The sequence below is a fragment of the Salmo salar genome, chromosome 20, assembly GCF_965601325.2.
Source record: "Salmo salar chromosome 20, fSalSal1, whole genome shotgun sequence".
NCBI lineage: Eukaryota > Metazoa > Chordata > Actinopteri > Salmoniformes > Salmonidae > Salmo > Salmo salar.
In genome coordinates this window covers 25,275,879-25,298,567 of record NC_138310.1, presented here as the reverse complement: position 1 = coordinate 25,298,567, position 22,689 = coordinate 25,275,879, and the positions used below count along the sequence as shown (strand labels likewise).

The 22,689-nt window shown below is 42.7% G+C and overlaps 1 protein-coding gene across 3 annotated transcripts in view; it reads right to left on the bottom strand.

Moving 5' to 3' along the window:
* Positions 1-1,646: 1,646 nt before the first annotated feature.
* The window catches only part of LOC106580381 (transcription factor 7-like 1-A), a 46,188-nt gene continuing 25,145 nt past the window's right edge, over positions 1,647-22,689 (bottom strand). Inside the window, exons 4-13 of one of the 3 annotated variants that reach the window (XM_045703116.2) lie at positions 22,542-22,625; positions 8,391-8,526; positions 8,125-8,227; positions 7,287-7,370; positions 4,136-4,282; positions 3,723-3,885; positions 3,489-3,596; positions 3,198-3,249; positions 2,994-3,030; positions 2,413-2,546 (exon numbers count right to left, since the gene is read on the bottom strand). In XM_045703116.2, coding sequence (XP_045559072.1) covers positions 3,011-3,030; positions 3,198-3,249; positions 3,489-3,596; positions 3,723-3,885; positions 4,136-4,282; positions 7,287-7,370; positions 8,125-8,227; positions 8,391-8,526; positions 22,542-22,625 — 897 coding nt within the window. In that variant the 3' untranslated portion in view covers positions 2,413-2,546; positions 2,994-3,010. Of the gene's footprint in view, positions 2,547-2,993; positions 3,031-3,197; positions 3,250-3,488; positions 3,597-3,722; positions 3,886-4,135; positions 4,283-7,286; positions 7,371-8,124; positions 8,228-8,390; positions 8,527-22,541; positions 22,626-22,689 lie in introns of all 3 variants that reach the window. The other 2 variants (XM_014161386.3, XM_014161387.3) reach the window with 2 other exon arrangements.

Genomic DNA, 22,689 nt, shown 5'->3' with positions numbered 1-22,689 from the left:
AGCCAGCGTGCTACATTTTAAGTTATTCACCTGGAGTCTCTCAGTTTCATAATTTGTTACTGTCTAAGGAGAATGCAACATTACAATAGATCTGTAGCCTTGAGGAGGCAGTTTCACTGGCTGTGTTTAACAACTCATTACCTGTAATTTCAGTGACGGATTGGAGAAGCAGCTTGAGGGCAGGCAGACATGGCACCAGAGACCACGGCCTCTGCCTGGGATGAGGTAAGAAAGAGAGGCAAACAAGCAGAGACTTATTATAGCTAATGATTGGTTAAAACATTGCTGGGAGACTGACAGCTCAGTATCTCACCGCAGGGCAAAAAAGGCACAGTCTGTCGCTTGTGGTTCAGACCATAAAGAACCCAGTCTGAGAGAGAGACGCCCTTGTCTGAGGGCATTGTACAGCGTGTTGAGGAAATGGTTCAAGTTATGGCTTATGGAAAATACTAACGAATGACAGCTATTGTTATTGGCTGCATACATAAAACATTTGAATAAAACTCTGAATTTTGACTCTGCTCCATCCTAATTAGGCTAATGTGTATGTTCACAGCCTCTCTATAAGAGCTGATAAGGATACTGAGCATGGTAAGCAGATGAGAGAGTATGCATGTGGTTAACCATTGTTACTGTCAGACTCAGGAGGGGCTACACCGGGCTACACCTGGGGAACCCACAGAGCGGTGGGTTTGGGTTTGGAAGGCTGGTCAGTCTCCTACCATCCGGATGTTGCAGGAATACAATGCATCAACTAATTACTTACTTCTATTTGTTTTTTTGAATTACCGAACTGACAATTATATGGATGGGCATTTCAATGACAATCTACAGTCACAGTAGCTCTGCTCTCGCCCTTCTTTATAAGAAGCGTGGGTAAGGTAAGGTCTAAAACATAGTCACAGGGTGAAGGAACTTCAATGTGCCAGTCGCCCAGCTAGAGGCTAATTGGTCCATCCCTGGCACTGCTCCCCATGTCCAAAGCAACCAAAAACTGTAACCTACCTTGTGTATTTTTCACTAATTGAATTGCCTAATGAGGTCCCAGGGGCTACATCCCAATACCTCAGAGTTAATTAAAGCCTCAGCACTGTGCCAAATGGTGAATAAAGATGCAGTAAAACAGGGAGAGAGCGAAAGGGGTTTGGTGTGCTGGGGACGAGTCTGACCTGCTTTTTTGTCGTTGTTATGGGACTCTACATTCCAGGAAGGAACAGATGCCTATTTATTTTTTTATTTTTGTTGGCTTCAAATTTTGTTACCTTGGCACAGCTTTTCATTTTCCGGTGTGGTTAGCCTAAATTCACCCAATTAAAGATTAACTAGTGATTCTTCCCCCACTATCGTCATGATATTCATTATAAACAACTAAATTGACAAAAATACAAAATATCAGTCACTAACCGATGAATGACCACTTCCAATATTTATCTTGAAGAATGTCAGAACTTATCAACAGCTGATGGAGTATTAAAACTCCCAGCAATAGTCTCCTTCCAAGTTAGCATCTGTACCTGTATTTACAGGTTTGAACCTGTAGGAAATATGTTCCATACGTATATGTCGTCAAAATTATGTTATTGATTCATTTATATTCAAATGAATGTGCGTGATCAGGCAGTGATGAAAGAAAAGAGAACCAGGCATTTCTAAAAAACAATCTCAAAGGTTTATTTAACATGTCAAAAGAAAGTCACACTCTTGGGAATTTAAAAGGGGTATTTGCAAGGACTGAAATTATTGTCCAGAACTATAAATCAAACTCAATACTAACATTAATAATGTTTTGGCTAAAAGGAGAGGGTGTTTTTTGTTCCTTTTCTTTATTTTCTTTTATACAAGTAGTTTATTGGATAAATGCATCAAAAAAAGAAACCAGTTCTGCAGTAAACTTTACAAAAAATACATTTTGTTTCATTGGAGAGGAGTAGAAAAGGATGGGATCAAATATTGACCAATAATATGTATTCCTTTTCATCATTTAAAAAAAGTTCTAATATCTATTTTTTGAAAAGTAAAAGCAATATACAGCACAATAAAAGAGAGAAAAAAAGAATTGCTTTTGTAGATTTAGTCAGACGATTTGGTTACCAAGGAGAGGGGCTGCGACTGGAAGAGGGCATGATGGGAATGTAGGGCTGCTTGATGGAAAGGAGAGGGCGGTGAGAGCATTGAGTGGTGCAGGGAGCTGAAGGGGATTGGCCGAGAGAGAATGGGTGTGGAGTGGCTGCCTGAAGTACCAATAGGGATGGAGATGCTTGGGTGGGAAGAGGAGGAGGAAGAGGATGAAGATGACGAAGATGAAGCAGATCCAGAGGGTTTGCCAGTTAGGAAATGGTGGTGCAGGCGTCCTTCTGGTTTGGTGGTGAGGGACAAGGGCTGGGCCTGCTCTGAGTGTGTGGCGGCGGGAGCGGCCGGGGAGGCCAGAGCTGCAGAGGGTGTGGCTGGAGAATCCAGCATGCTGCCGTGAGACGAGGCAGGGCTGTCACACATTTTCTCTGAGGGCATGTATTGTACACACTGCTTCTTGTTACTGATTGAGAAGTCTGGAGAAACAAAAGGAGGGGGCTTTATAAATATTGCTGTTAAATAAGCCTATAATCTGTTACAAGTCCTTCAACAGTGCCAGTTCCCTTGCATACATGATAGTTGGCCAAAAATACAAAACATTCACAGACAATGTACAGAACATGGAAAACCAAAAGGTCTGGGACAAACAAATTAACTTTGAATTAATGTTTAAAAAAAATGTTTTAAAAGTACTTAAAAAAAGAACACTACCGCAAGGGGTGAAATGCACAACTAAATGGCATAGGTTTTTAGAAACTAAAAAGATTGGGTGAAAAAAAGTGTATGTGTACGTCGATAACACATTAAATGCCTGCATGTAAATGAGGTTTGAGTGCTGTGCTGCAACAGACCAGACCACTGCGGGTGGAATGGAGAGCAGTGTCCTGCAGTTCAGCCTTACTGGTTCATAACAGCAGACATACCTGCCTCAATGTCACAATTAGCACTGAACCTCATATGCTGCTTGTGAAAGTATAGAGGGAAGAAAGGAGTTAGTTAGAAGGAGTTAGTGGCAAGCCAAGTGTAGCTAGCAGCACTATTTCACACAGGCCTATAGATGGAGTTCTTTCTGCCCTAAATAGAGAGGATAGGTCCAAGAGAAGAACAGAGAGAAAAGGACCCCTTACCCTCTGGTGTTGAGTCTGGCTTATTATCTCTCTTCCTCTTTTTCCGCTTTCCCTGCACAGATAAACGAAACAATGAAGTCAGGAAAAAAAACAGTTTACTATCAAAATGAAAGCAACATGCTTCAACACTACATCAAACAACTTCAGTGTATGAGAACAAAAGTCTTGTAGATCATTAGAAATACAGTATATATGGAATTATATTTTAACAAACTGGAAATGAGGCGCTTACTTACGTAACCCACATTTCCCTCCCTTGTTGAAAGATCCATGGGAAAAAGTCCTACTCACATAGTTATCTCGTGCTGACCAGCCTGGGTAGAGTTGGGAGTGCAGTTGCCGCTCTTTCCTTGCCAGCTCATAGTATTTGGCTTGCTCTTCTCTCGATAGTGAGTGCCACTGTAAACACAAACATGACAAAAGTCAGAACTGGCCAGAGCATGTACAGAATTTACACACACACAAACACACCTACAACTGTGGTGTGTCTTTGTGTGGTCAGGCAGTGTGTTGTGCTGTGCTCACCCTTCGGCCCAGTATCTGGTTGATGGCAGCGCTCTCCTTCAGGGTGCACTCAGCCACCACCTTGGCCCTCATCTCCTTCATGTACAGCATGAAGGCATTCAGAGGCTTCTTGATGTGGGGCTTTTTGTCCTCCTCCTTCTTCGCCGGGCCAGGAGACTTTCTGCTGAGACACAAAATACACATTGCAAATGTCACTTAAAATAGTCCTCCTTGTGTATGAGGTCCGATTCCCTTCCAGAAGACCTGGCTGACCTCTTACAAAGAAACAGGATGCTCTAGAATCCTGGCCCTCTAAATGGAATTATGAATAGAGACGGGATACTCAGTCAACAACCAATTTTAATAAGAGTAAATAAAGTGTTTATATGTTTGGATAAAAGTAAATGTGAAGAATCTCAGTTATTGGTCCTTACGAATGCATAGAGGGGCTCATGTGGTCATGAGTGTTTGGCTCCTGCTTGATGGCTGGTGATACGATAGCAGGATGAGGGATGCCAGTCTGGTGCATGCCGTGGGGGTGGTGGGGCATCATGTGGGGGGAGAAACGGCTGGACACCAAGCTGGAAACAACAAAGACAATACAACCCTAACGGTTAACAAACTTTTTACACACTCTTTTGGTCTGACCTGTCAAGTCAACTGTCTGTCTGGAGTCTAGACTAAAGTAATGTCCACAAAGAGCTACATATTTCTTTCTTTTTTGTTCAAATAAAGGCTTTTTCAAAAGCCCCTTTATCCAACCATGCCCGGAGAAAAGTGAAGTGTATGGTAACCATGGTGACAGAGGGGACCTGACACCGGAAACCACTGCTTCCCGTGTTCAAAACCATGCAGGGTCTTTCTTCCACAGCTACCAGAACAGAACACCTTCAGATAGCACCACTCATTTTCCAACAGCTAACACAATGGTACATTGTACATGGACAAAGGGGGAAATTAAGTTCCATGCTCCTCTGCCACACATTCTTGCTAAATACATGAAAGGAAAATCCTTTAATGCTTCATAAAAATCTCAAAATTTAACCAACAGATATGGTCTATGAAAGTCCAAAATACACTATAACCTTGTACTTCATGTGAGTGTGTACAGATGCTTTTCTTGCTATAAAAAAAGGTTACTTAACAGTAGCACATCAAATTGAGGACAACCCATTCGTAATTGGGTGTACACTTTAATCTCTCCAATATCTTTCTACTTAAACTATCATATCATACATAAAAGAGGGGGCTCTTCCACCATTACCATCCCAGCAGCCCCTAAAAAACTAGCTGAAGAAAATGAAAACATAAAACAGTAGAACATCAAATACAGTGGCTTGCGAAAGTATTCACCCCCCTTGGCATTTTTCCTATTTTGTTGCCTTACAACCTGGAATTAAAATGGATTTGGGGGGGGTTGTATGCATTTGATTTACACAACATGCCTACCACTTTGAAGATGCAAAATATTTGTTATTGTGAAACAAACAAGAAATAAGACAAAACAGAAACAGAAAAAAACTTGTGTGCATAACTATTCACCCCCCCAAAGTCAATACTTTGTAGAGCCACCTTTTGCAGCAATTACAGCTGCAAGTCTCTTGGGGTGTGTCTCTATAAGCTTGGCACATCTAGCCACTGGGATTTTTGCCCATTCTTCAAGGCAAAACTGCTCCAGCTTCTTCGAGTTGAATGGGTTCCGCTGGTGTACAGCAATCTTTAAGTCATACCACAGATTCTCAATTGGATTGAGGTCTGGGCTTTGACTAGGCCATTCCAAGACATTTAAATGTTTCCCCTTAAAACACTCAAGGGTTGCTTTAGCAGTATGCTTAGGGTCATTGTCCTGCTGGAAGGTGAACCTCCATCCCAGTCTCAAATCTCTGGAAGACTGAAACAGGTTTCCCTTAAGAATTTCCCTGTATTTAGCGCCATCCATCATTCCTTCCATTCTGACCAGTTTCCTAGTCCCTGCCGATGAAAAACATCCCCACAGCATGATGCTGCCACCACCATGCTTCACTGTGGGGATGGTGTTCTCGGGGTGATGAGGTGTTTGGTTTGCGCCAGACATAGCATTTTCCTTGATGGCCAAAAAGCTACATTTTAGTCTCATCTGACCAGAGTACCTTTGTCCATATGTTTGGGGAGTCTCCCACATGCCTTTTGGCAAACACCAAACATGTTTGCTTATTTTTTTCTGGCCACTCTTACGTAAAGCCCACCTCTGTGGAGTGTACGGCTTAAAGTGGTCCTATGGATAGATACGCCAATCTTCGCTGTGGAGCTTTGCAGCTCCTTCAGGGTTATCTTTGGTCTCTTCCTTGCCTCTCTGATTAATGCCCTCCTTGCCTGGTCTGAGTTTTGGTGGGTGGCAGGTTTGTTATGGTGCCATATTCTTTCCATTTGTTAATAATGGATTTAATGGTGCTCCATGGGATGTTCAAAGTTTCAGATATTTTTTATAACCCAACCCTGATCTGTACTTCTCCACAACTTTGTCCCTGACCTGTTTGGAGAGCTCCTTGGTCTTCATGGTGCTGCTTGCTTGGCGGTGCCCCTTGCTTAGTGGTGTTGCAGACTCTGGGGCTTTTCAAAACAGGTGTGTATATATACACTGAGATCATGTGACTGATCATGTGACACTTAAAGTCCACCTGTGTGCAATCTAACTAATTATGTGACTTCTGAAGGTAATTGTTTGCACCAGATCTTAGGGGCTTCATAGCAAAGGGGGTGAATACATAAGCACGCACCACTTTTCCATTTTCTTTTAATACTTTTTTGAAACATGTTATTTTTTTCATTTCACTTCACCAGTTAGGACTATTTTGTGTATGTCCATTGCATGAAATCCAAATAAAAATCTATTTAAATTACAGGTTGTAATGCAACAAAATAGGAAAAATGCCAAGGGGGATGAATACTTATGCAAGGCACTGTACATACATTATTATCATATATTTATGACCAAACTGTCAAATATTACATGAACAAGCCTTGTTCAGGTGGGACAGACAGCAAGACAAACTTTGTAACACTGTGGCAGGAGCTGAGTGTACTATTGATCATACAGAGACCCTGATGAATATTTCATCCCATACTAACACCGGAAGGCTCGCTACAAATCTTTCAAATTTTGACAGTCGGGCAGAAAGTTCAATCAGATGGGAGTTGTCGGTTCAGATGAGCTTTGATTTGTCTTAATCGATTCTCAGCCCTTTCATCTTTGTGTGTGTGTAGCAGATCAACTGAGAACATTGGCCTGGCCAGGGTATAGCTCACAGAGAAAAGACAGTGCTGTCTACAGCGTAGGGTTCTGAATGCCAATAATCTGTTCACTTTCTCTTTGGAAGGAAGGCTGAGCTCATTTTTAAAAGACTTAGCACCCCTATTTCGTTGTAGTCCCTACCCACTGGCTGTCCATGGTTGGATACCCCTGTCCTAAGACTGTTATAAACTCAGCAATGAGAACATCATAAACATGACTACAGAATGTAATACAACCACAAGATATTGCTCTCTTTTTGGGGATGGCTAGGGGTTGGTGAGACTGGGTGACAAAGAGTAAAGTGATCCACTCACCTGGACATGGATGCATTCATTGCGAGGGTGGGATAGGGGTGCCGGAACCCCCCCGGGGGGATAGAGTACATGTGCTGGCCCTGCCTGAGAATCAGAGGAGTAGAGGAAGGCACCAGTGAGAAGAGGATCAGACACAGATGACAGATAACGCACCAGCACTAATCCAGCACTCAACTGCAATTCCCCTCCTGGCGGAAAAGCACCATTCAAATTGGTTACAAGACCCATAGCAAAACCCATAGAATGTGAAGAATTTATCCTAAATATCTCAAATATAGCAGTGTTTTATTATCAAAATTGCATCAGAATGTGCCTATACTGCAAAGTTTGATAAATACTGTACATATTATACCGTATTCAAGGTTTCTCCTATACTATACCAGGTTAGGACTGTACTTTGAGATAAATGCACTTCAACAAAACAACTGTTCTCCATGTCTATGAGTTAGGAGGATGTGGGTTACTCCACAGATACATAGCATATGGGGCAGAGAGGAAAATGTGCAGTTTTATAGCAAACCTCATGTTATTCTACATATTCTGCAATGAGGCTGAGAGCATTTAGCATTTTTATGGCTAATTTCCTACTATTCTACACATTTTGCCATGAGGCTGAGATTATTATATCTTTTTTTCCCTGTTATTAAAAAAAAAAAAAAAAAAATGCCATGGCTTATGACATGTTCATATGCTATCTGGGGAGAAGGGTGTTTTTGTGGTTGGGGCCCCCAGAGCCCGTAACCCCCCCTACCCCTTGTGGGGGCTGCAAGGGTGTATGGTACACCAGTGCATAAATATGTGTATAATACTGTTCTATTTAATGCTGTGTGTTACTCACTGTGGCACCAGCCATCCCAGAGGGTGAGGGATCTGTCCCACTGCACCTGGAGACAGGGGGTAGTACGGAGAGAGCTCTGATGGATGGGGAGTCCGAGGAATGCCTGAAGAGAACACAGAGGGGACAGTTGAAGCAATTGATAATTTAAAGTCACAGTCAAGGTCATTTTCTCTAAGAAATTAATAGATATACTGCAGTTTAAGTTTAATGCAAACCATGTAATGCTTGCATTGAGGTTGTGTGTGTGTGTGTGTGTGTGTGTGTACCGGTCTTTGGGTCAAGGATCTCCGGGGAGAGGTGTGAGGGAGGGGTTCCGGGGGAGAAGTGTTCATTGCTGTAGGTGATGAGGGGGGTCAGCGGGTGGACGTGGTGAGCATGCTGCACCACTGGGACCTTGTTGGACTGTAGGAGAGATGAGAGGAACACACAGAGGGGCTTTAGACACCAGAGAGAGAGGACTAGATAGACCAGGGGTTTAATAGTCTCCCTGGGTCTCCAAAGACTCACACAGAAACAGGCTCATTCATAACAGTCTGACATTTGTTGTGCCTGATGCTTGACATGTATGACACTGACCAACATGCACAGCCCTCTGCATCCTAATGCAAACTGTTCCAAATCCAAAGGTATGTTGTTGGTAGTCAATGTGTAATGTGTGTAAAGGTGAGTCCCTATGCCTGAGAATGCTGTCTGTCTGTCTGTCTGTCTGTCTGTCTGTCTGTCTGTCTGTCTGTCTGTCTGTCTGTCTGTCTGTCTGTCTGTCTGTCTGTCTGTCTGTCTGTCTGTCTGTCTGTCTGTCAGTCACCCTCCCTGGTAAACAATGCAGGCTGTGGCTATGTGTGTGACAGGCACTATGATGCAATCTGGATCCCCACCAAGACACAGTGAAAGCCTGCAGATGCATACCAACACCATTACGGCCATTAAGTGGAGGAGAGAACTGTTTGTTCAGCCCAACAGGCAAAACAACAGGGCCCAAGATCCAAAAGTCGCACCAACACAAGCCCCCAGTACTGTAGGTAGCTCAGTGCCCATACATATGGCTAATCCCTAATCTCAAGCCGCTAACTCACCCGCACACTATTCAGTTCTTCATTGATCCATGTAGGATGACATTAACCCTGAACAGTGTTTTCAGTTCCTCATTGATATGGTTTGAGCACACTGGTACTAGATCTATCGATCTAGTCTAAGGGAATCAAATCCTATACACTCAAAGCACTCACAATACAGCATCAATCACAACGGGAGGTGGGGTATACATACACTTCAAGGAGTTAAAGAACTTTGATTTTGTTGGAGCAGACTCATTGTTATTTCAGCTATTTTAATAGAGCTGTGTGGTGGCAGAGAAACTCCATATCCCCTAACTCTAGTGCAGCTAGCTAGCGGACCTGGCCAGGACAGCCAGGAGGACGATGATAATAATAATAATAACCAGCGTCTCTACTTTCATTAGGCAGCGTTCGGCCTCACAGTTATTTCCTCTGGCTGCCCTGCTCAATGAAACGCTTGTTGGCCCAACTCGTCACATGGGAGGGCCAGGGGTGGGGGGGAGAAAGGAGTCTTGTTCCTCCAACCTAACCTTTCTTCAGTATCCCTCCCAACCCCCTTCTCAACCTCTCGTCTAACCAACGAGGTCCGGGATGGAACAAGGTTTGCATTGAAACGACTGTACGCTGTGTTCCTTCATGCTGCTTAGAATTGTTCCAAATATCAGGCATGCTTTTTCTGCCCTTTTTTTAAAGCAGTTCCAACCTCTCCCCCTTTTTAAGTCTTAGCAAAAGTGTTTCTCCTGCTTCCAAAGCCTGCTTTGATTTCACTAATGCATGTTGTGATGAGGAAATTGCAGATGCAAAGCCTTGTAAAAGGTAAAGTACATATTAGGTGTAAATAAACAATAAGCCCATGATACATGGATAAAGCTTTCATATTATAGGATTGCGTACATACGATGATAATACATACATACATACATACATACATACATACACACATACACACACACACAGTTGGAGTTTACATACACTTAGGTTGGAGTCATTAAAACTCGTTTTTCAACCACTCCACACATTTCTTGTTAACAAACTATAGTTTTGGCACGTCAGTTAGGACATCTACTTTGTGCATGACACAAGTAAATTTTCCAACAATTGTTTACAGACGTATTATTTCACTTATAATTCACTGTTTCACAATTCCAGTGGGTCAGAAGTTTACATACACTAAGTTGACTGTGCCTTTAAACAGCTTAGAAAATTCCAGAAAATTATGTCATGGCTTTAGAAGCTTCTGATAGGCTAATTGACATCATTTGAGTCAATTGGAGGTCTACCTGTGGATGTACTTCAAGGCCTACCTTCAAACTCAGTGCCTCTTTGCTTGACATCATGGGAAAATCAAAAGAAATCAGCCAAGACCTCAGAAAAACAATTGTAGACCTCCACAAGTCTGATTCATCCTTGGGAGCAATTTCCAAACGCCTGAAGGTACCACGTTCATCTGTACAAACAATAGTAGGCAAGTATAAACACCATGGGACCACGCAGCCGTCATACCGCTCAGGAAGGAGAATCAACGTACTTTGGCGTGAAAAGTGCAAATCAATCCCAGAACAGCAGCAAAGGACCTTGTGAAGATGCTGGAGGAAACAGGTACAAAAGTATCTATATCCACAGTAAAAAGAGTCGACATAACCTGAAAGACCGCTCATCAAGGAAGAAGCCACTGCTCCAAATCCGCCATAAAAAAAGCCAGGCTACGGTTAGCAACTGCACATGGGGACCAAGATCGTACTTTTTAGAGAAATGTCCTCTGATCTGATGAAACAAAAATAGAACTGTTTGGCTATAACGACCATTGTTGTGTTTGGAGGAAAAAGGGGGAGGCTTGCAAGCCGAAGAACACCATCCCAACCATGAAGCACAGGTGTGGCAGCATCATGTTGTGGGGGTGCTTTGCTGCAGGAGGGACTGGTGCACTTCACAAAATAGATGGCGTCATGAGCAAGGAAAATGATCTGGATATATTGAAGCAACATCTCAAGACATCAGTCATGAAGTTAAAGCTTGGTCGCAAATGGGTCTTCCAAATGGACAATGACCCCAAGTATACTTCCAAAGTTGTGGCAAAATGGCTTAAGGACAACAAAGTCAAGGTATTGGAGTGGCCATCACAAAGCCCTGACCTCAATCCTATAGAAAATTTGTGGGTAGAACTGAAAAATCGTGTGTGAGCAAGTAGGCCTACAAACCTGACTCAGTTACACCAGCTCTGTCAGGAGGAATGGGCTAAAATTCACCCAACTTATTGTGGGAAGCTTGTGGAAGGCTACCGGAAACATTTGACCCAAGTTAAACAATTTAAAGGCAATGCTACCAAATACTAATTTAGTGTATCTAAACTTCTGACCCACTGGGAATGTGATGAAAGAAATAAAAGCTGAAATAAATCATTCTCTCTACTTTTATTCTAACATTTCACATTCTTAAAATAAAGTGGTGATCCTAACTGACCTAAGACAGGGAATTTTTACTAGGATTAAATGTCAGAAATTGTGAAAAACTGAGTTTAAATGTATTTGGCTAAGGTGTATGCAAACTTCCGACTTCAATGTACATTAGAGGTTGACCGATTAATCGGAATGGCCGATTTCAAGTTTTCATAACAATCGGTAATCAGCATTTTTGGACACCGATTATGGACGATTACATTGCACTCCACGAGGAGACTGCGTGGCAGGCTGACTACCTGTTACGCGAGTGCAGCAAGGAGCCAAGGTAAGTTTCTAGCTAGCATTAAACTGATCTTATAAAAAAAAACAATTTTTCTTAACATAATCACTAGTTAACTACACATGGTTGATGATATTACTAGTTTATCTAGCTTGTCCTGCGTTGCATATAATCGATGCGGTGCCTGTGAATTTATCATCGAATCACAGCCTACTTCGCCAAACGGGTGATGATTTAACAAGCTCATTCGTGAAAAAAAGCACTGTCATTGCACCAATGTGTCCCTAACCATAAACATCAATGCCTTTCTTAAAATCAATACACAAGTATATATTTTAAAACCTGCATATTTAGTTAATATTGCCCGCTAACATGAATTTCTTTTAACAAGGGAAATAGTGTAACTTCTCTTGCGTTCTGTGCGGGCAGAGTCAGGGTATATGCAGCAGTTTGGGCTGCCTGGCTCGTTGCGAACTGTGTGAAGACCATTTCTTCCTAACAAAGACCATAATTAATTTGCCAGAATTGTACATAATTATGACATAACATTGAAGGTTGTGCAATGTAACAGCAATATTTAGACTTAGGGATGCCACCCGTTAGATAAAATACGGAACGGTTGTGTATTTCACTGAAAGAATAAACGTTTTGTTTTTTAAATGATAGGTCATTAATATGGTCAAATCCGGACACTATTTCCATCATTAAAATGCAAATCAATTTATAACATTTTTGACATGCGTTTTTCTGGATTTTTTGTTGTTGTTATTCTGTCTCTCACTGTTCAAATAAACCTACCATTAAAATTATAGACTGATCATTTCTTTGTCAGTGGGCAAACGTACAAAATCAGCAAGGGATCAAATACTTTTTTCCCCCCTCACTGTACATACATATAACCAGGCAAAAACTGGCACAATTACTCATACCAGGGTTTTTCTTTATTTGTACTGTGTTCTACATTGTAGAATAATAGTGAAGACATCAACACTATGTTGTAAGCAAAAAAGTGTTAAATAAATCAAAATATTTTAAATTTCAGATTCTTCAAAGTAGCCACCTTTTGCCTTGATGACAGCTTTGCATACTCTTGGCATTCTCTCAAACAGCTTCATGAGGTAGTCACCTGGAATGCATTTCAATTAATAGGCGTGCCTTGTTAAAAGTTAATTTGTGGATTTTTTTCCCTTCTTAATGCATTTGCGCCAATCAGTTGTGTTGTGACACGGTAGGGGTAGTATACAGAAGATGGTATTTTACCAAATAGGACTAAGTCCATACAATGGCAAGAACAGCTCAAATAAGCAAAGAGAAAACGACAGTCCATCATTACTTTACGACATGAAGGTCAGTCAATTCGGAAACTTTTAAGAACTTTGAAAGTTTCTTCAAGTGCAGTCGCAAAAACCATTAAGCGCTATGATAAAACTCTCTCTCATGAAGAACACCACAGGAAAGGAAGACCCAAAGTTACCTCTGTTGCAGAGGATAAGTTCATTAGAGTTAACTGCACCTCAGATTGCAGCCCAAATAAATGCTTCACGGAGTTGTAGTAACAGACACATCTCAACATCAACTGTTCATAGGAGACTGCGTGAATCAGGCCTTCATGGTTGAATTGCTGCAAAGAAACCACTACTAAAGAACACCAATAATAAGAAGAGACTTGCTTGGGCCAAGAAACACGAGCAATGGACATTAGACCGGTGGAGATCTGTCCTTTGGTCTGACGAATTCAAATTGGAGATTTTTGGTTCCAACCGCCGTGTAGGTGAATGGATGATCTCTGCATGTGTGGTTCCCACCGTGGTGTGAGGGTGCTTTGCTGGTGACACGGTCTGTGATTTATTTTGAATTCAAGGCACAATTAACCAGCATCGCTACCACAGCATTCTGCAGTGATACGCCATCCCATCTGGTTAAGGCTTAGTGGGACTATCATTTGTTTTTCAACAGGACAATGACGCAACACACCTCCAGGCTGTGTAAGGGCTATTTTACCAAGAAGGAGAGTGATGAGTGCTGCATCAGATGACCTGGCCTCCACAATCCCCTGGCCTCAACCAAATCGAGATGGTTTGGGATGAGTCGGACTGCAGAGTGAAGGAAAAGCAGCCAACAAGTGCTCAGCATGTGTGAGAACTCCTACAAGACTGTTGGAAAAGCATTCCAGATGAAGCTGGTTGAGAGAATGTGCAAAGCTGTCATCAAGGCAAAGGGTGGCTACTTTGAAGAACCAAAAATATATTTTGATTTGTTTAACACTTTTTTCATTACTACTTGATTCCATGTGTGTTCTTTCATAGTTTTGATGTCCCCACTATTATTCTACAATGTAGAAAATAGTACAAATAAAGAAAAACCCTTTTCCGGGATGGAAAAATGCCAACAGTGTAAACTTAAAGGGATAGTTGGGGATTTTGGAAATGAGGCCCTTTATCTACTTTCTGAGTCAGATGAACTATTGGATACCATTTTTATGTCTCTGCTTGCAGTTTGAAGGAGGTTGCTAACTAGCATTAGCGCAATGACTGGAAGTCAAATGGGTATCCCCTCCTTTCTGCGACTGTTACCACCGCTGCTAAAAAAAAAAACTAGAGAAAAAGCCTGGATGGTTGCATAAAGCATTTATGCATAATGTAGAAAACCCAAAGCCCAAATGTCATGTATACTTTAGGCATTCTTTGTTGTCCCACTTCATGTACAATGTGAGTGAATTTTCCCTATATTGTGGATGCTGTTTGAGACCTCTAGACCTGAGAGCCAACACATTTTTGGGAAGCACTTCAGTGAGAATTGGAAATGATCGCCATTAATAATTCATACTTTGGAATACACCAATCATGTGTTCACTCAGAAGAGAGTTTAAAGTTTAACAGCGCCAGTTTCAACATGAAGACCAGTCTGCATACGAGTAAAGCAAGCAAAAAAACGGAACAAAAATATGTAGACGTGGGCTGTCCACATGCAAAAGCATTTTGGCCAGCGGCCTACCTGCTTAAACCATCTTCAGAGGAGAGGTCCCTCTGTGGTCTACCTTTAAGTACATAGATGGTTACCTCATCAACTTCTACTGGGTTATTAGGTGCTGACAGAAAAGCAATAAGCAAGTCCCTCCCTCTAGATCAGAATATTGTGAGTAGTTACAATTAAATAAAAGCATTGGTATTACACTTCTTCATTCTGTCACATTGAACTTTCAGTTGGATAGCAGTTCAACAGTAGTTACCAGTTAGTCAAAATGAAAGAAAAAAAAATGAAACGCACAAAAACAAGTCATCTTAACGTGTAAAAGTGAAGAACGCCAACTTAAATCATGGTTCTAAATAAAAGAAGGAACTACCCAGCCCATCCATACCTCCATTCAGCCTCTAATTACCCCTTTACCCATCACAGCCTCACATGCTTGGTTTCATGATCCATGGTCAAGGTGTAATATGGAAACCACATGGAGCATGAGCTGTGTTTTAAATATAAACAACATCTACGTGACGGCCGGGACATAGAAGGAGCAATCTGGAGGCAGACGGGACCTGCATTGACACACAGACATCGTCCTCTCTAAATAGACCTGCCTGCTCGTTAAACTACCCAGTCCACTGTAACAAAGCACAATGCCTTCACAACTGACGTGTGGCAACACTGTTGAATGATATTGGATTCAAATTGACACGGTAACAGGAAGATGAAAAATAGCAAAAAGTTGCTGAGCCAGTGCAGAGACAAGGTGGCTGTCTGTTAAGCAGTTTGAGGCGAAAGAGGCCAAGGTGGCAGTACCTCACTGGGCCGTTAAACTTGGAACACTGCTAAGAAAAGCTTAGTCCTTGGTCAATGTGGGTGGAGGGGTAGATTTCATTCAAATAAACATGTTTTTGGATCCTGCACATCTGAATTGAATTACTAGGCAAACAGCCGATGGGGAAGAGCGCTCAGAACAAACTGAATAACCCCAGGGCTTTGTGTGCGCCTTTCTGCTACGTGACCCCTTCTGGGTGGGAGGCTCAGAGGCTTTTCAAAACTCCAGGAAAGAAAGAGTGAAAAGAATGCATGGCATGCTGAGAAATCCAAGAATTGTTTTTCAATGCCAACAGGAAAAGGACATAAGAGTGGACTGACTGTCGTATGCTTTTAGAACAAGCCCACCAAAAACTATGGCACAGACAAGCTGCGTCGCTTTACGTCTGACAAGTCATCCACACTGAAAGGGTCAATGGCAATTACATTTAAAGTTAACAAAATGGCCGTGTCACGTTACAGTTGCTAGACACCAATAAATAATTTAGTGTTTCACCTAGTTCACGAGGAACTGAGAGGGCAAGCGAAAAGGCAAGCATTGACACAAACAGTCACCACTACTTACCACAGCCACAAAGCCATAAATTCCGGCCTATTTGTTCAACTTATCTTCTTTAAATGTGATTTCAAACCTAACCTTAACCACACTGCTAACCTTATGTCTAACCATACCTTTAAAATAAAAACAAAAAGCTCAATTTTGTTTTCATGAATTTGTGGCTGTGGTAACTACTGGAAACCTACAAAACAAGGTGAAATTACTAAAAAAGGATGTAGAAAATAATTATTTACCACTGATTAATCAAATAGCCGATTTTGAAAGTTTTGGTTTTCAGATGGCTATGTACTTGGATGTCGGGATCTGGTTCCTATATTTGACTTTCACTGAGGTACTGAGTCCAGTGTGTGTCTATAAAAGCAAGGTTTCTGCAGAGCCATGGAAGGACTACAGCCTTCCCATCAGTATTCAGTTAAGGCTTATCCAAAACCTTTGATTTTATGACGGACTCTGGTTATTTAATGCGTAATGCAACATCTCAGAGCACACCCAGTAAAACAAATTTTGACTGCAAGCTAGCAGAAAGTAGCTTTGCCAAAACCAACCTGTACCATTCTCAATCGATGTCTTTACAAAAACTGCTATTCAGTCTAATGTGCCGAAAATATCAACGGAAACTCCATGGACAAGCCATTTTTGGATGCACACCCATGTCAGTGCTGAGCTCTTACCACTTCGATTCACTTAACAAGCAATCTGGTGACCTCCATCCTGCTCCAAGTGAGTTATGACAAGCTGCTGACACAGTGACCAAGACCAACGCTCCTGTTTTCAACATGATTGTTCTGTAATGGGGTACTGAAACACAAGATAGAAGAATTCCTCTGTCTTTGTCAAATTCAGAGCAGGAGACCATTTTGAGCTGTGAGTACTGATGATCTGATGACTGGACTGGGCAGGCAAACACTGAAGTTAGCTATCAGATCTCATTAGGAAGTCACATTCTTTGTAAACATCCTCCATTGATGTTTTAACTTTTGCTAGTGAAAATTATGTGGACAGCCCTTCAAATTAGTGGATTCGGCTATTTTAGTCACACACGTGTATAAAATGGACCACACAACCATGCAATCTCCATAGACAAACATTGGCAGTAGAATGGCCTTACTGAAGAGCTCAGTGACTTTCAACGTTGCAGTCATAGGATGTCAAATTTCTGCCCTGCTAGAGCTGCCCGTCAACTGTAAGTGCTGTTATTGTGAAGTGGAAACGTCAAGGAGCAACAACGGCTCAGCCGTGAAGTGGTAGGCCACACAAGCTCACAGAACACGTATCGTGTAAAAATCGAGTCCTTGGTTGCAACACTCACTACCAAGTTCTAAACTGCCTCTGGAAGCACCGTCAGCACAAGAATTGTTCATTGGGAACTACATGGGTTTCCATCACCAAGCAGCCACACAGAAACCTAAGGTCACAATGCGCAATGCCAAGTGTCAGCTGGAGTGGTGTAAAGCTTGCCGCCATTAGACTCTGGAGCAGTGGAAAAGCGTTCTCTCAAGTGATGAATCACGCTTCACCATCTGGCAGTCCGACAGACAAATCTGGGTTTGGCGAATACTAGGAGAACGCTACCTGCCCCAACGCATAGTGCCAACTGTAAAGTTTGGTGGAGGAGGAATAATGGTCTGGGGCCCGTTTTCATGCTTTGGGCTCAACACCTTAGTTCCAGTGAAGGGAAATCATAACGCTAAAGCATACAATGACATTCTAGACAATTCTGCGCATCCAACTTTGTGGCAAAAGTTTGTAGAAGGACCTTTCCTGTTTCAACATGACAATGCCCCCGTGCACAAAGCAAGGTCCATAGAGAAATGTTTTTTCAAGATTGGTGTGGAAGAACTTGACTGGCCTGCACAGAGCCCTGACCTCAACCCCATTGAACACCTTTGGGATAAATTGGAACACCGACTGCAAGCCAGGCCTAAATCGCCCAACATCAGTGCCAGACCTCACTAATGCTCGTGGCTGAATGGAAGCAAGTCCCTGCAGCAATGTTCCAATATCTAGTGGAAAACCTTCCCAGAAGAGTGGAGGCTATTATAGCAGCAAAGGGGGGACCAACTCCATATTAATGTCTACAATTTTGCAATGAGATGTTCAACGAGCAGGTATCCACATACTTTTGTAGTGTATAAATACAGTGAAGTACACATCAGGGTTTCCATTACGAAAATGTGCCGCTTGACATTTGACCGGTAACATTTTAATTTACAGGACATTTGAGAAATTTGCCAGACCCATATGCATTGGGTGCATAACCTGATTAGGGCGTCCATTCACAGTGCTCAGAATGACAGAAATCACATTTAGATTATGGTAATTCATATTAACAGAACATGCAAGTCGAAGATGCAATGATATGCGGTCCTTCTTACCAAATTCTGATGGGCACTTTGAAGATGTTTAGAATAACTGTCCACATTTACTTTTCCTCAGCCTACAAGACGAGTAACGCACAGCAAAATCACTAGCCTTTGTCAATCTACTATCCCCTATAGAAGGAAATTTGACCTGTTCTATTTGGTCAGCTTGTTGAGAAGGAAATAGCCTATTCCAAACAGACTCTGGGACAGTTGTGGGAAGATTGATCCCATATTCATACAACCAGTAGGCCTTTGCTACATCAAACATTTTTTTAAAGCAATGCGTCTGATGAAACAGATCAGAACGTTTAGCTTAAAATGTTCTTCACGTTATAAGCGCAGCAATCCACACAAGGCAGCAGGCTACACGTGAATGTTCGTTCCATAATGCAATTAGCAGGAAAACACCATTGTCAAAAGGGCACTTCATGTGAGAGGTTTCATGTGACAGATGAAAATATCCACTAAGAGATCTAGTAGCCTACTTTGAAGCAAGGAAATACATGCCTCATAATGTATTCAACCATTCAGGTTTCAAACAATTAAGTATGTTGTTTTCAAAATGCATAGCCTACTGCCTCCAGCTCATTGCCAAGTGGTGTCTGACACGGTGATGAAGCCTGCCTTCCTTTGCCATTTGAGATGCTGCAGCAGCAGCTCTCGCGCTGTCTGACAGATTTTCCGCTCAAAGGCGCTGTATGCTGTACGTGTGTGATAAATAAGGTACATAATGAATATACTGCAGACTACACACTCGCCAATTTAATTCCACAAAATTATGCAAATTAGCCTATAGACCGATAAGCATGACCAGTCAAAGGAATTTCCATAGACTGGTATTTCCATCGATGAATAGGCTAAAAAGCATTACTTCGCAATGGGATTTTCTTCTTTTCCCCGACAATTGGCCAGCGCCAATTTGATTTAAAATCAACTTTTCTGCCCTAAAAGGTAAAAAAATATGTTTTTAGGAAAGTTGTGTTTTTTAGACAAGGGCATTCCATGAGTTGGTCTGATGGGAAGTTGTGATGTCATCGACCTCCCCCTCCGTTGAGGAGCAATAGAGAACAAAAGAGGAAAGGCCCACCCTCCTACTTGTGATGTCATGACTTACCTGGACCACCTGTTGAGATGTGCCTTTTGTTAACTAAATCAGGTGTTAAATGAGGTGAGAAGGAGACTGGAGTGCCACTTTAATGTTGAGTCACTTATAACTAATGACATGTCAAACAGTCTAACATGGACCAATCAGTAGGAATGGTAGAATGACCTGAAGCAGCGGTATTGGCAGCATGACCTCCGTGGTTATGATCGGGCTGCATTACTCTAGTTTGAGGAGTGCGTTATTGCTGCTGTGGAAATGCACATGATCTGTGGTGCCAGATGGCAGACAGCTCTCTCCCTGTCCAGTCTGCTCCAGCAAGGCCGGACACTACTGGTGGAGAGACAAGGCAAGGGCTGACTCCCACAATACATCAACTGGCCCTGTATCGCCATTGATGTATAATGAATGAAGAGGTAGCCCTCTGAGTATGATATGGGGGCGGGGGTGGGTATTCACAGGCAAGCTTGTTCCCTTCTATTGTTCCCTTCTCCCTAGTCTGCCCACCCATACTACCAAAAGCAATACCAACTGAATGCTAAACAAACCTGTCTCGTAAATAATTGAGGATCTCGGCCGGAGAAGGCTCTGATTAGCATACGGGCCTTATGGACCCAAACTGCACAGCAGCTACAGGACAGACTTCCCCATTCCACAGGCTTCTTATAGCCAAACAAGGGTTTCATTTATTTTTCAAAGCTTCCTCTCGCTCCTGGTCCACTAAGACAACAAGAGGAGTCCTAGTGAGACCAGCTCCATCATTCATTACAATTCACATTGTTGTCTGCTGCAGGCCAGGCACCGTGAGGGACACTTGATGATCTGAGTCACCAGGAATCTGATCATCAGTGATGGCATCATCATCTCATTACTGCTGTAGAACTGCTGCTAAATGACTAATTCATCAGCAAATACACTAAGGGGGAGAATGCCTTTATACAAACACATTCTAGGGCAGATAAGTCATCAGTAAAAGGGCCATATGTGTATGAACAATTGAAGATTCTGAAGGTACATGCATATGTGCATACTTGAGGGTCACCCCCAGGAGTCCCACAATCAATATCAGAGAAAAACGCTGTCTCCACACCAGCCATCATGAATATACAATTATGACATGTAATGAGTGCTTGCAGAAGAGAGCAGGAATACATCAATATTGTGGTTGATGGAAGCCCTGCTGCTGTCCCCTGGCTCCCTCTCCTCAGGTCCCTCTGGCTGGTGTTGGCCCTGGCCCCTGGGCAGTAATCCCTGGACCCCTGTGTACCTCTGCATGTTCCCATCCGCTCCCAATGCTCTCATTAGTGCAGTGCTGGGGCCCTGCAGGCCTGGGGAGCCTGCCTCCTGCTCCCCCTCTCTGCTGCCTGGGTAATGAGCACATAATCAGCCTGGCTCCCTGGCAGCAGCTCACCAGAAGGGCATGTGGGTTTTATGGCCGTGGTGTGTGTGTGTGTGTGTGTGTGTGTGTGTGTGTGTGTGGTGTGTGTGTGGTGTGTGTGCACAGTGGGGTGTTTCAATCTGAATCCCCAGTGGCCCAGCCTTCCTTTGCTACACTCCCTCTGTATCAGAGGATGCTTCTGCTCACACATCTGATGACCCTTTGTCTCAGATCACCTGATCTAGAATGGCTACTTCCTCTTCTAGTTCACATGACCCGATACTCTATTGCCAGAAAAGATTTAAGGGGAAGAAAATATAAAAAGTGAAAGAAGACAGTGACTTGAGATGGGAACCAGCAAACTGTCCACTACCAAATCTAAAGTTAGGCAATTAAAATAAGTCAAATATTCTCCTTCAAAATTAGATACAGTAAATCCCTCACGTCTGAATGGCAAAGTACACAATAAGACTCTCTCTATTGACCTTCCTGGTTCAATAGACGTCGCAGATATAGAAGGCTCGCCGCAACAGAGAAATCCGGAGTTCAGCCAAGGCAGGGCAGCATGGAACCAAGCCAAAGTCCTCAGTGTTCACGTCAAGTCTTCAATAGCCCCTTTCAATTCCTCCTGATTCACTTCATTACTCTGCTCCTTATTGAGATTTTTTGCGGTCCCATAATGCAAGACCATGCATTTCATAATGTTATATATTAAGTAAATAAAATAAAATCCATTGGCAGGAACAAAACAGGGCACAGCAGACAAACGAGCCATGCTCACAGACAGTCACCGACAGGTCAGCACTTATTGTAATAAAATGTATTTAAATTGGCTTCCAATTGAGAGTGAAGTCAGCCACAGAGCAGCTCTGGATTCCCCAGGGCTAGGCCTGCACTGCTCCCACTGACAACAGCTTCCCATTGACACCACTCAATGAGGACTTTGTCAAGTGCATCATTGCGTTTATGAGATCCGACAAACACACCAAACTAAACAGACCCGTCTAGCCGGGATTACTGAGGTCACAGGCTGAGTCACTGTGGTTATTTTTCCCACAGCTTGGTGACTGAGGCTGGCTCTTTCTGAGCACATCTACAGATCACTTCCCTAACCCCAGATCAGCAAGATATGCTGTTCTACTTTCTCTCCACACTTCATGGTATGTTGATCCCTAGTGGCATTTATCTAGTGTTATCACTAAAACACGGTTCCATATGAGGTGTAACAGGCCCAGCAGGTCCTGCACGTCCAGAGGTGCACAAAAGAGACTGTGCCAAAACATAATCACGGACGACTTATCTACGGAAAGGCATATGAACTGGCCGGACGTGAACTTAAATTATATGAGAATTAATGATAAATGATGTATTGGACTGGCATGGTATGGAATGACTAGATGACTGTGGTGTAATGATGTAGTGTAGTGAAGGGTGCTGTGAGCGGTTACTAGACTCAGTGGATGGATAGATGGTATGGTGTACTCACTAGGTGTCCTGGGGTGGGGGAGCGGGAGTCTTTGAGTCCAGCAGCTCCAGGGACATCCAGTAGAGGCCATTTCATCTGCAGGTACTGTGGGGTGAAGAAGGAGTAACATGAAATCAGGATTATTTAGGTAGATTCAAATGAAAGCAAT